The sequence below is a fragment of the Corvus brachyrhynchos genome, unplaced genomic scaffold (assembly GCF_000691975.1).
Source record: "Corvus brachyrhynchos isolate BGI_N302 unplaced genomic scaffold, ASM69197v1 scaffold12, whole genome shotgun sequence".
Classification (NCBI taxonomy): domain Eukaryota; kingdom Metazoa; phylum Chordata; class Aves; order Passeriformes; family Corvidae; genus Corvus; species Corvus brachyrhynchos.
The window spans coordinates 1693847-1706338 of NW_008237885.1; the positions used below are offsets into that span (position 1 = coordinate 1693847).

Consider the following 12492-nt stretch of genomic DNA (forward strand, 5'->3'; position numbering starts at 1 on the left):
TATTATTATTACCTGGAAAGCCAACATCTCCTGCTGTAGAAACAAAACAGACATGCAAATGCAGCAAGCCCCAAACTCAAAGTCCTTAAATGAATGCCTTTCTGATTAGCTTACTATATATAGGTGACTTAAATACTAGAAACTTGAATTGCTAGAATATATTTATATTTAAGGGCTCTTTTTTCAGTTACATAATTGGATTAGAGCCAAGTATATTATATTGGTAACTATTCATGGTGCAAAATCTGTGGAGTAACTACCATGGCAGAACATATGATTCTTGCCCCAGTCTGTGTTGAATATGTCCATATCGTGATGGGGTTTTTTCACCCTGGTGAGACTACTCTATTGTATTACTTTGTGTCACTTAATAGTCACTTCAAATAAATCTTTTGGTATTTTTTATTAAAAATATGAACAAAAAGTTACTCATATTAAGTGGGATTGAAATTGAGAGAGGTGTCAATAGCTTTAGGTTGGCTGTAATCCAAACTTTACTGCTTAGTGTAAGAGACTGGCAATTTAAGGGTAGAGGCAAGGTATGAATCAGAGCATGAATGAGTGCTCAGTCAAAGCTGCTTTCTGTTTTTAAAATATGTACTGTATTGTATCATATGAACTGCTCCAATCCTCTCCAGAGTGAGGCAGGTAGCACCTTCCATTTTTGTTACAGACTTCACCATCAAGTATTTCCAGACGAGGCAGAGTCACTGTCTACTGTAAATATTTAAATGCCAGCCGTAACTTTACCATGGTTGGACCACATAAGTTCTCAGCAGAATATATGGAAAAGCTAACTAGTCCTGAAGTTATGAAGGGTGATCTCTTAAGTTGATGTGAGAAAAGTAGAAATTCTTTCTGCTAAAACAGAGGACAAAATCGAAGAGTTGTGGGGGTTTTTCCTCATGTTTCACCAAAAACATGAGGAAAAATTATTCGACATACTCATAGGATCATCCATCATTTTTTCTTGTTCCAGTAAGTATCCAGTAATTCAAAAGTGTGGAGAGAAAAATCAAGCCTTTTATTTTTTTCCTGTCAGTTATCTTTTGCCTTTAGTCATTTGTTTATTCTATCTTCAGAGAGAAATTCTTCTTCCATCCCTGAAGTAACGGGAATCCCTGAAGGAGCCCCCTTTGATAGTCTAGTCTGATTTTCTATATAACGCAGGCCACAGGACTTCTTTCTAACAATTAGTATTTGAAGTAGAAATAATTTTTTAATCAATTCCTAATTTAAATATTACCAAGCAGTTGAGTAGAGATTAGAGCTCCTACTGAGCTTTTCCAGTGGCTAATTAACCTGACTGTTAAACTCAGACTTGGAATTACAGATTTTTGTTTAGATCCATGCTGTAAGCATTGATGGTCTCATCATTTTGCCAGTTCTGTTGAAGATTCTATTATAAGTTTGTTTTCAGTGCAGATGCTTTGTATTATGCTGAGGTTCATAAACAATTCCAAGTGACTGGTTCAATAATCATGGTTTACTGAGTTAATGTTCTTCAGATGAGTTGTGGTAACTCAACTAAGTGTTCTGCAAATGACTTTTTATTGTGCACATGCACAATAAAACTGGCTCTTGAATAATTTTCAGGCCTCCTGAAATAATTCAGCAGTGTTTTACAGTGCTTCCTGAACTAAATTTCCATGCTCTTTGAATTTTCTGACTTAAAGTAAACAGACTGAACTCTTCAAGTATCCTATAAAAGAGTCTTCCTAATTTTGTCACCATTTTCATGTGTTGACTCGAATGCCCTGGTTTTTGGTGTCCTCAGACGCCCTAAGTAATAGAACCAAGTTCAGTATTTCCGAAGTTGTATTGTTGAAAAACACAGAGAAAAGGAATTATTGTCTTACTTGTCATTTCCTATTTAAATTCCTTTGAAATGTTAATTAAGAATGGCATTTTTTTGGGGTACTGTACTAAATTTCATGGATGAATTGGAATGATACGTCAGCCTTCTGCAAGATAATTTCAGTCTACACAAAAGCCTATCAATGCAGATTGCTAAGAATCATTCTTGCTAATGGGATGAGGGTTTTGTTTTGTTTGAAGGTAAAGTCCAATACAGGTTTTTATCATTCTCTTCATTCTGAATGATAGATAGGTATTCGAGTCACTTTGACATCTATTTTGATTTTGGTGGTCTTAAATTTATGTCATGTAGTGCTTTTCCTTCTTATGCTTCCAGTGCTTTTGGGTTCTCATTTCCTGCTTCTTCACTTGTTCACACAAATATGCTATTCCCTAGTCTTTATTTTTTATTCAGTAGTTTTTCAGTGATGGTATTCACGTGACACAAAGGATGAGAATAAGAAACTAGAAATAGAACAGGTCCCTAGGGCTAAGTAAAGTTACAGCATTGTAGTAAAGAATGAGTGTAAGCCATGAGTTGAACTGAGGAAAGAAAAATTACAGTTATAATAAAAGAGAGATTTAATGATGACTATTGTCTTGCTTTGTTCCAAATTTATTTGCCATTGTAGTAATTTTAGATATTAGCCTTACTAGTATTGGTATTGTAACTTAGCTTTTATATCTTATTGGCTTTTCTAATATCCATAAATGTAGGCACAGCTGCTTTATGCTTTCAGATAAGCACTTTGTATCAGAAACCACAGAAATGATGGTAACTTGATAAAGGTTTTTATGAGTGCATTAAAGAAATTAATAACTTTGTTAGCTTTAAGCAAAACAGATTGCTCACAAAAATAAGAAAAAAATACCCTCCTAATATTATGGTTCCTATATAACAACATCCAGAACATTAGTGTTTTAGAAATGAACAGATGAAGAAACTGAGAGGAAAAAAATAGAAATGTTAACTTACCAAAATGTTTTGAAGTTAATTGAATGGTTTAATACACTGTTAATATATTGTTGACATTTAAAATTATTAAGTAATATTAAAATAGTGGTCTGAACTTTACTATATGTAACAGTTTTCCATATACAACTATTTTAATAAGATTGAAAGTAATTGTTTTAAGATTGGTTGTTGAATAAAAGGTATATGTTGTACTTAGAGACCTTCAAGTGCTTTAAAATCACAATGTAACAAGGGTGATAATTTCATTTACTCAAGCATTGGAAAATGGGGATAGCTGCTTTTTAGAAAACTGCATCAGTAGGAGAAGACATTAATATTTTGACTCTCAAGAATATCATATGCTAAATCATGCAGTTTTAGGAAAGGTCATACCTTTATTTAGAGTATCTGACAATATCCTTTATATACAAATATATTTACATCTTTTAAAAGTTTTGAGATTTCTGTTGAAACTTGAGAAATGGCAGGATGTCACAAAGGTAACTTTGGCTTCTTTTCAAAGTTTGGTGATTACCAAGAACCACTTTTTACAGAGATTTTTTTTTTCTGTAGGTACTCAGGGACATTATCAATATGAAACTCAGGTTATTTTTGAACTGCAAATCTAAGCTGTCTGAAGTGCCACTGAAGAGGTGAGTAGTTCATAGCTTCTCATGCTTAGTTTGAAAAAACAGCCTTAATGGTGTATATTCTCATAAAAAGTAAACATTGCTTTGTGTTTCTGGATTCTTTTTGTTGACTCATTTTTCATTGAATGTTACCTAAGCAGTTTGCACTTGTTTAGAGGAGTTCTTGTTTTAAGGCATCAAGCATGGTATCACAGGGAATGATCCAGTCCATCAAATGCACCTCTCATTACCAGGCCTTAAAGAAATCAATGGAGATTCGCTTAGGCCTGTGAAAACTTGCAGAGGGAGATTGTCTTCCTAACAATGGGCTTCTTTACAGCCCACTGTTTGTGTAATCAATTTTACAGATTCAGTACTCTTAAGAATTAAATTCATCTCAATAAATGTACAGTCTGCATTTGAGATGTCATTATATTTCATTGAGAATATGATAGACTGAATGTATTTGCCATAAATGGAAGTTTCTTTTATCTGTGTGTAAAAAACAGGATTCACTAATTCAGTGATAGACATTTACACTGAAATTAATTCCCTGGAGAGGATTCCTTTCCCTCTAAGACAAATGCTTTAGCACAAGCCATCTCCTTGGCAGGTATTTTACCTATAATCCTAACACCTGTATTACTAATCACCTATGAGAGAGGCTGGTGGTAGTGCCTGTCCTTTAGCCAGTGGGTTGGAGAGTTAATCACTTGCCCACAAAACAGAGGTCCTTAGTTTTTATTCATTTTGAGAGGAATTACATCACATCTCCTATTCCACAAGAGGGTCTTAATCATCAGTCTTCTGAGTGTCTTGTGTGATCATCATTGATTGCATTTGAAGCTGGGCACTTTTTCAGGTTTTAGTGTCTGGTTCTTTCCTTGTCCATGGGAGAACTTTTACATGTGGAATAAATGGGGGAAGAGCTGGAGAGGAACAGAGAAACTTTACCTTTCCTTTGGTCTGTCTTTGCTGCTGCTTGTGACATCCAATAGAGATTAGTCCTTCTACTTAGTTCAGTGATACAGATTCTGGGAATTCAAGGCTGCTCACAGTTGAGATGTCTAGATGCATCTCTTGGGTATTCACTTTCACAGCCTTTAGAGTGTTGATGGAAAACAGGCATGTCCACAGCAAAATTACCAAAAGTGAATAGATCTGTGTGTGTCTACCAGCCCATTCAATATGCTGTAGGGATTGTCTGATGGTATTCTAAGAGAATAGTGAGCTACTTTGCCTCCAACACCATCATACTTGGTAAATATTCACCATATTTGGAAATATTTTAGAAGAGCTTCATGTTTGAACTTTGTATTTCAATAAAAATTGGGGGTTTGTCACACTTCTTTTTTAACAGCTTCTATCGTTTTGTTCTGGAACCAGAATTAACTTATGGGATCAACAAGCACCTTCCTTCTGAACCTGTAGCAAAATTCCTAGAATTGCCAGAATCACCTCTTTTGACCTTAAACATGATCACTCCTGAAAGCTGGTTGGTTGAAGCAGTGAACAGTTCCTGTGATCTTGATAACATTCATTTGCAGGAAGTAAGTAATAGTTTGCAAACACTGTAAAACTTGTGTTGCCCCTTCTACTTCAAGAGGGAAGTTAAAATGTTGTGAGATTTGTCTTGTGTCTGTTCTCTGGAAATACTTTCTTTGGTAATTGATTATTTAGTCAATATTTTACCATTTCTATTGTCATCATCTTTTTTTCATTTTCTCTCTTAAAAAATAAGACAAGTCTTAAAGGAAAGCAATGTAATAGAAAAAGATCAGAATGCAAAGTACAAGTTAAAGCAATTTACCTGCTAAATTGAGCTTTGTGTTTAGAGAAATACTACATTTCAGATAAAAGTAAAGCAATTAAAGGATTCTTTGTGTTTCCTAGTTCTTGTAACCTAGGTAAATCCTCATATAAACTGGAATTCATTACTGTTTATTAATGTAGTTTAAAATGTACGTCACCCTCTTTTAGTTCACAGTTCTTTCAATTATTATTTAATTGCATTTTATTACATTTTAATCCCTCATCTCCAAAGTAATTAGATTTATTTGAGTCAATAAGCTTGTGCAAAATACTGAGGGTGTTTGATTGACCAAAGCTGAGCGTTTGGAAACTGTATTGTGAAAATAAAGCTGGGATTTACCTTAGCAAAGCAGAAGTTCATCAGCTTCCTCAACAGCCAGTGGAGGGGAGGTACCTCCAGAGAGTGATCCTTCCTCTTTGTCTTGGATACCTGTTTTATAATTGAGTGAAGTTCATGCTGGATGGACCTTTCTTGGGGTTTTTTTGACTGTGGAAGTTACCTCGAGGCAAACCCCACACAACATGTTTGTGACTGTAATATATTGCTTTTCCCACATAGTTATGTGACATAATTTATTGATGAAGTGTTCCTTCCATAGATAAAAGGGGCGGTTATAGCAGAGTATGAACTGGAATATATATTGCTTGAAGGACATTGCTTTGATGTGACAACTGGACAACCTCCTCGAGGGTTACAGTTCACTCTGGGCACAAAGAAGAATCCTGTCATGGTTGATACTATTGTGATGGCCAACCTCGTAAGTACTTAGTACAGGAATAGTCAGTACAATTGCGCTCTTCTTGTGAGAATTCTTCATGAGCATCTTGTTCTTTAAATCTATTTCTCTGTGTTGCAAGCTTAGTAATGCTAAAAGTAACAGGCATAACCTGGAGCTGAGCTCATCTAGTTTGCTGAGCTTTCCCCCTGCTCCTCTCCTGTGACCCAGTATGGGTTTGAATATAGCCTAATTTTAGACTCTTGCCTGAAGTGCCTAAACTGATAGCCTAATTGCCTCTAGTAGGTGGTAGAAGGTAGTTTTATATTCAGGCTGAGATTCCCTGACAAATGTAAGGTATGATTCACATTGTGATTAAAATAACCCTTTTTGTTACACAATGATCCTGGCAAAAGAAGGCTCCTATTTTAGATGCTTCAGGTAAGTGCTTAGAGCCTCTGTAGGACATACCCACATCTGAGAATTCTTCTCATCATGCAGAGTAATTATTTTTCATGTTGGCAGTCTGTAGAGCAGAAGACCATGTGACTTCTGAAGTGAAAGATTTATTTTCTATTGGCTAAGGGAATTTGATAGGGAAGGATTTTGATGAATAAGACCTCCTACCTATCTGCTGTTTTCTATTCTCTGTAAATACTGTATCATAAGGAATGAAATGCTTAATAAATTGTGAATCTTTGATTTGTGCACAAGTACTGAATATGGTCTCAGCAGTAGCTGATGTTTGGCATTGATGAAACTTCTAACAATTCTTCACATTTCAAAGCTTTCTCTGTCTGACTTTAACATAGAGATAGCTGTCTGCATTGTTCCTAAAATGGGAAGGAACTGTGTTGACTTGGAAAGCTGTTCCAGACAAAAATTTTGAGTTTCAAAGAAGATTTTCGATTTAGGGTCAGTTCAATAATTGATTTCTTTGCTGCTCACTTACTTGCTGTCCTTGGTAGAGTTTCTGTACCCAACTCAAATTCAGCTAGAAATAAGCAGAGCACTGGAAGGTATTAAAATGGACATACAGGAAAGGTGATAACTGGTTGCATCACTTGACACTTCTTTCAGGCCTAGTTTAAATGTTGGGTAGTTGATTTTTGTATATGTAGATGATTGAGTCTGAAATGCAACCACAAGAAGTGCCTGTCTTTTTTACTTAGGGGTATTTTCAGCTGAAAGCAAATCCAGGTGCTTGGACACTGAGATTGCGTAAAGGAAGATCTGAAGAGATTTATCAGGTTTTTTCGTAAGTATGAATCCATCATTTGGAAATAAAAATGATTCTGAAAGTGCAGCATATTTTGAAAAGATCTGACAATACTGAAGGAAAATAAGCAAAGATAGCATTAAAAAAAGTATAAGATACAAATGGTAATTTAAAGTTTTTTAAGGGATACCTTATTTCCTATATTGTTGTTGTTTGATGGTTTCATGTGTTTTTGAAGGTATTTCAGTATGCTAATGCATAATAAACCTAAGCTGCTCAGCTAGACTAGATGCCAGCTAAGTCTCTTACTAAGCAGTTACACAGCTACCAGACACTTGTCCTGTCAGTTCCATGCATGGTTAGCATTATCACACAATTGCTTGCACCAAATTCTGTAGAAATACCACTCATGGTTTTGTTGATTAGTATTTTGTCATTCCCAACATACTTAACATGTAATTTCAAGAGTATGCCCAGTGGAGCTTGGCTCTCCAAAGGCATTTTGATCAGCTGGAGGAGGTACCATGAATTTCCCTCTCATAATTTTTTTCAGCCCTGAGGGTGCCTCTGAATGCAGTATATTTATAGGTGGCATCTTTTTTTAACAGGAGAATTATATTCATTTCAGTTCCAGACTTTTTTCTTCAATTAATTCTGAGTGTTTCTTAGTTGTCTAAGTCTAGAATCACTGTGGTTACAACTCCACCTTAGGATATAAAAACACCCCTCATTTTGAGACCCTGGCTGCATGTTGACTGTGCCACATTTTCCTCTCTTGGGAGAAACCTCTGTACATGGAAGAGAAGTTGTACTCCCATAACTGGCATTTATTTGACATCTCTATGGCTTCTAGATACGTGATTTCCATGGTTGATTTTCATATAGAGGAATATATATGCTCACCATCATTCCAACTGTTCCTTAGGAGAATCACCTTTTCCCCATGTTTTATGTAACAGCATAGATCTGTAACATATGAGAGCTTTCTCTTGAAGCTTTAGATCTAATCCCTTCTAGAGGACCAGTATTGCTTATTTAATTTCAGCTTCAGTTCTTCCTTTTTTTTTCCTTTTTCCTGTTACCTCTCTTCCCCCTCAAAGTAATTGTGTGGCTTGAAATAGGTCTATTTCTTATAAAATATTTATTATTACTTGAAGCCCTGGAATACATAGTTCTATATGTTGTTATTCATCAGCTGCTATTAAAAAGTAAAAAATTTGATGAACCTCTTTGTGGTTTTGAACATTTAGTTAATACATTAATATCAGTGTTACAGGGAGAAATGTTAATGAGATGTTAGATTCATTCTATTTGTTTGCAATTTTCAATTTCTTTTTTTTCACTTACAATCTGTTGAAAAAGCAGAAGAACATAGTCCTTACTCTAAGAAGTTCACCTAATCTCTGATAACTGTAGCTGTACCATTTGTCTAATTTAGCATTTAATTCTTAAGAAATATAAAGTGATTTATGTAAGATAGCATGGTTTTAAAAAAGAATGTAATGAGGTGTAGTTGAGTTAAATAATGAAAAAAAATGAAACAAAATCACTCTACATTCTAGGCTGGATCAAAGGAAATTTAAATGATCTACTGAGGTTTTGCCCATTTTCCCTATGTAACACAAACAGGCTTAATTGAACTCAGCTAAGTCAGAAAAACTAATACCTCATGAGGAATCTAAACAATACAATTTACTTCATTTCATTATTACAAGCTGTAGACTTAAAGTACAGCAGGAAAAGTATGTTTAAGGGGCTGCACCAGGGTCTTTGATATTTCTTTTACAGTATTAATCGTATGAAGTTGCTATCAAGAACTCAGGCAACTGTTTGATAGGGTGGAATTTTGCCAAGAGGTATTGCAGTATATTCTCCATCCTTATATATGAGTCATACCCTCTCCTGTTGAACTGTGAGATGAACCTGTTTTCTTTGAGGCACAGTCCTCTACTTATAAATAGGGTTTTAGGAGAAATACAGGACTTTGAAGTTACAGCATGTTCTGCATCGCAGTACTTACCTTATTTGCTTCTCTCATAGTTGCAAGTAATTTATTTTTACTTTATGTAAGTACACAACATTTGAAATAAACTGCCTCTTTCTTCTTGAAGACTGCTTCTAACAAGGGTCATTATTTTGATGCAGTCACGCTTTTAAATCAACTTTTTAGTAATAAGTTACTATGAATATTAGGAAAATGAAAATTGTTATACTCAGCAATAATCTGAGCACTGCTTATTGTTGGAACTTTGATGTTGGTAGGAAAACAAGTAGGTACTGCAAGGTAAGATTGCAGAAAATAATTTATAGCTAAAGATATACATAAAATCCTGATGAATATTTTATTTTGTAAAAAGGCAGGTAGATATAATTTATTATATTTTGATGTCATGCAGACTGCTTAGCTGAAAGTTCTGTATTTTATAATTTGGGCAGGGAGTTGTATGTTTGTTTCTTGGACTTGAGGTTTTAATGGATCTCCATTTGTTGAATGCAATTTCTTTTGTTCCCCATATGGAAAATTACAATTTGTATTATATTGGTACTTACTTGTATTTGTATTAAAAGTGTTTTGAAAGATGTTAAAGTTGTGGCATAAACAGTCTGCTAAACACATTTAGCTTTTGACAACAATAGCATAACAATAAGGTAGCTATTATTACATATAATGGTGCTGTCAGTATGCAAGATGTTTTGCTTGGATTTAAAAAGGTTTTTCATAGTAGGACAGAAATTCGTCAAACTGAGTTCTGCACAGAGTAAACAGTTGGCTCTCAGTAAAGATGGAGCCCACAGGGAGGCATCTGTGAAGGAGATTTAGGGAGACAAAGCAATGTTGTTGAATTTACATCCAAACCAAACACTCTGAGAATACTGTAAAGACTTTGGAAAATCCTCTTTATCAGCAGAATCCTCTTTATCTACCTGCAAAACGCATAGCATAGGGATTTTGAGGTAACTGAGTGAATAACAGTGAAAATTTTGGTTGTATAAACACTGGGGGCAAAAATGGGAACAGCAGGCTGGCTGCTGCTATCAGCAGTTTGTGTTTGGATCTAATTTTACCATTTTAGAACTTTTTAGTGACACACTTTATTTAAAATGGAATTCAAATCTGAGCACTGTACATCCCTGTGATAAAAAGACTGTAGTTGGCTGGGTGTGCATATGTATGATATTTTAAAAGTGTGAAAATAAAACTATAACAGAGAGTAGAAAAGTTCAGATAATCCTAAACATTGTTTTGTGCAAGGATAGGCCATCTGTATGAGACTTAGTGATTACAGGCACATTTTGCAAAAAATTTATTAAATAAAAAATTCAGGTGAGTGTGTGAAATCCTGCAGTGTTTAGGTAAGTGGTATGATACACATTGAAACCAGTTTTAACTATTTTTGTTTTCTAGGGGAAAGAAAATGAAACCTAAGGGGTTGCAGATTACTTTCTTAAACCCATTTTTTGTATGGGTAGCTTTAGCGAGAGGAATAATAATACTGATACCCACATAATGCTGATAAAAGACCTAAGGGATTGAAGGGGAAATATATGGGCTATTGATGTGTAAAAGCTAGAAAATTTGAAAATTATGTTGCTATTATACTGTATCACAGTAACAACAACAGGGACAGTAACATTTTTCATATTAGCTACTCTGTGGACTGCAGCACAGTTTGGAGACACCTGAATGGCTTTAAACTGATGTTCAATAAGGCAGAGATTCATGTGGTGCTTGCACAGCCTTGTCTTCAGGGGTACAGTTTCCAAAGCCTGCCAGTTGAAAGCCAATCTTAAATATCTCAGTACTGTGATGAAGCTTTCCCTATACTTTTTTAAGCAGATCTATTTTTAAAATACATTTAATGCCATCACATAGCAATTTTTAAGATGTTTTCCATATTTGAAAAATAAATTGTTGTTTAATAGTTGAATGTAATATGTATCTCTATAATACATAATAGTATGTTTGGCTCTAGGTTACTGCGTTTTTTCATTGATTGGTAAATTTCCTGTGAAAATTCAAACTAAAAAGTAAGGGCTACCACTGTGGTTAATGTCCAGTGATGAATAAAACTCAGAAAGTTTTTGAAGTTAAAATATAATTAGGTGCAAGTAATTTTTTTTTTATAGATATCAGCAATTCTAAACCTTATTCTCTGATTAAACCTAAGTAACAATGTTTATTTTAATGAGACAGTACATTTGCATGGGTTTTTTTCCTCCTCACAGCCATGAAGGAACAGATTCTGTAGCTGACCTGACAGATGTTATTGTGGTATTAAACAACTTCAGAAGCAAAATCATCAAAGTTCAAGTATGTATGCAGTGCTTCCATATGTGAAATACGACTTTTGCTTATGTGTCTCAGGCTATATTTAATTGAAATATGTATACTGAAATATATAATTTAGATTTTGTATAATTAAAGAGAAGGATGTGCAAATTAATGTAGTTAATTTGATCCAATCAGGTTATACTAATTGTGTGGGAGATTTGTTAAATAGCTGTTAAACATAGATAACATTTATCTCATCTAGCTCAAGGTGCCCAAGCGTGTAGTCTTGGTGACTTAAATTCTCTCTGCTTACCAGGAGAGAGTCCAAAGGACTACTCATCCCAGCTCATACATGGATTTAAACCAAGAGAATGACTTCTTGAGACATCCATTTCTCTCCAGTGACCTAGGAGAGATTTTACACAAAGTCCAGATACCAGAGTGGAAGTCAAAATTAGGTGTGTTGAATTTTACCCTAAGCTGCCAAATTTTGTAAATGAAAATCCATTACTCTTATTAGATGTAGCAAAAACATCTAATTAAGCGCCACTTATATTGAGGAGAAAGATCCTCATAATACTATATATTTTCCAGTATTTTGTAAATATTTTAAAACACCAGATATGAGTCTCTTCCCCAGTCCTGTAACTGAAAGTTTCCAGAACCGAGAGAAAATGTGTAAAACTCTGGAGCATGATGAGCCTGCCTTTAAACCACAGAGAATGGGTAAAAGGGTGCCTAATTTCCCTATTTTGAGCCAAAATAGGAATATTATTCTGTGTGAAAGGTGATATTAAGTTTACAGCTGGAATATTTAAGCTCTGCCATTCTGTTGAACTCTAGAAACACTTCAGTGAACTGTAGGATGGGGCTTCAGGAGCGCTGGCTAAAAAGACTCATGATATAGTGTCAACAGAAATCTGTGTTAGCTTGACAGTATAAACATGTGAAATTAATATGATTAGAATCGAGTATGTTCAGACATTCAGGGCATAAGAAGCTGTTTGGTTCTCAAAAGCAATTAGATTTCT

The 12492-nt window shown here is 34.8% G+C and overlaps 1 protein-coding gene across 2 annotated transcripts in view; it reads left to right on the forward strand.

Moving 5' to 3' along the window:
- UGGT2 (UDP-glucose glycoprotein glucosyltransferase 2) overlaps positions 1 to 12492 on the forward strand; it is a 79879-nt gene that overhangs the window by 54110 nt on the left and 13277 nt on the right. For both annotated transcript variants that reach the window (XM_008632420.2, XM_017732631.1), the window contains 5 exons: positions 3386 to 3465; positions 4802 to 4991; positions 5853 to 6011; positions 7142 to 7227; positions 11416 to 11500. In XM_008632420.2, coding sequence (XP_008630642.1) covers positions 3386 to 3465; positions 4802 to 4991; positions 5853 to 6011; positions 7142 to 7227; positions 11416 to 11500 — 600 coding nt within the window. The remainder of the gene's footprint in view (positions 1 to 3385; positions 3466 to 4801; positions 4992 to 5852; positions 6012 to 7141; positions 7228 to 11415; positions 11501 to 12492) is intronic.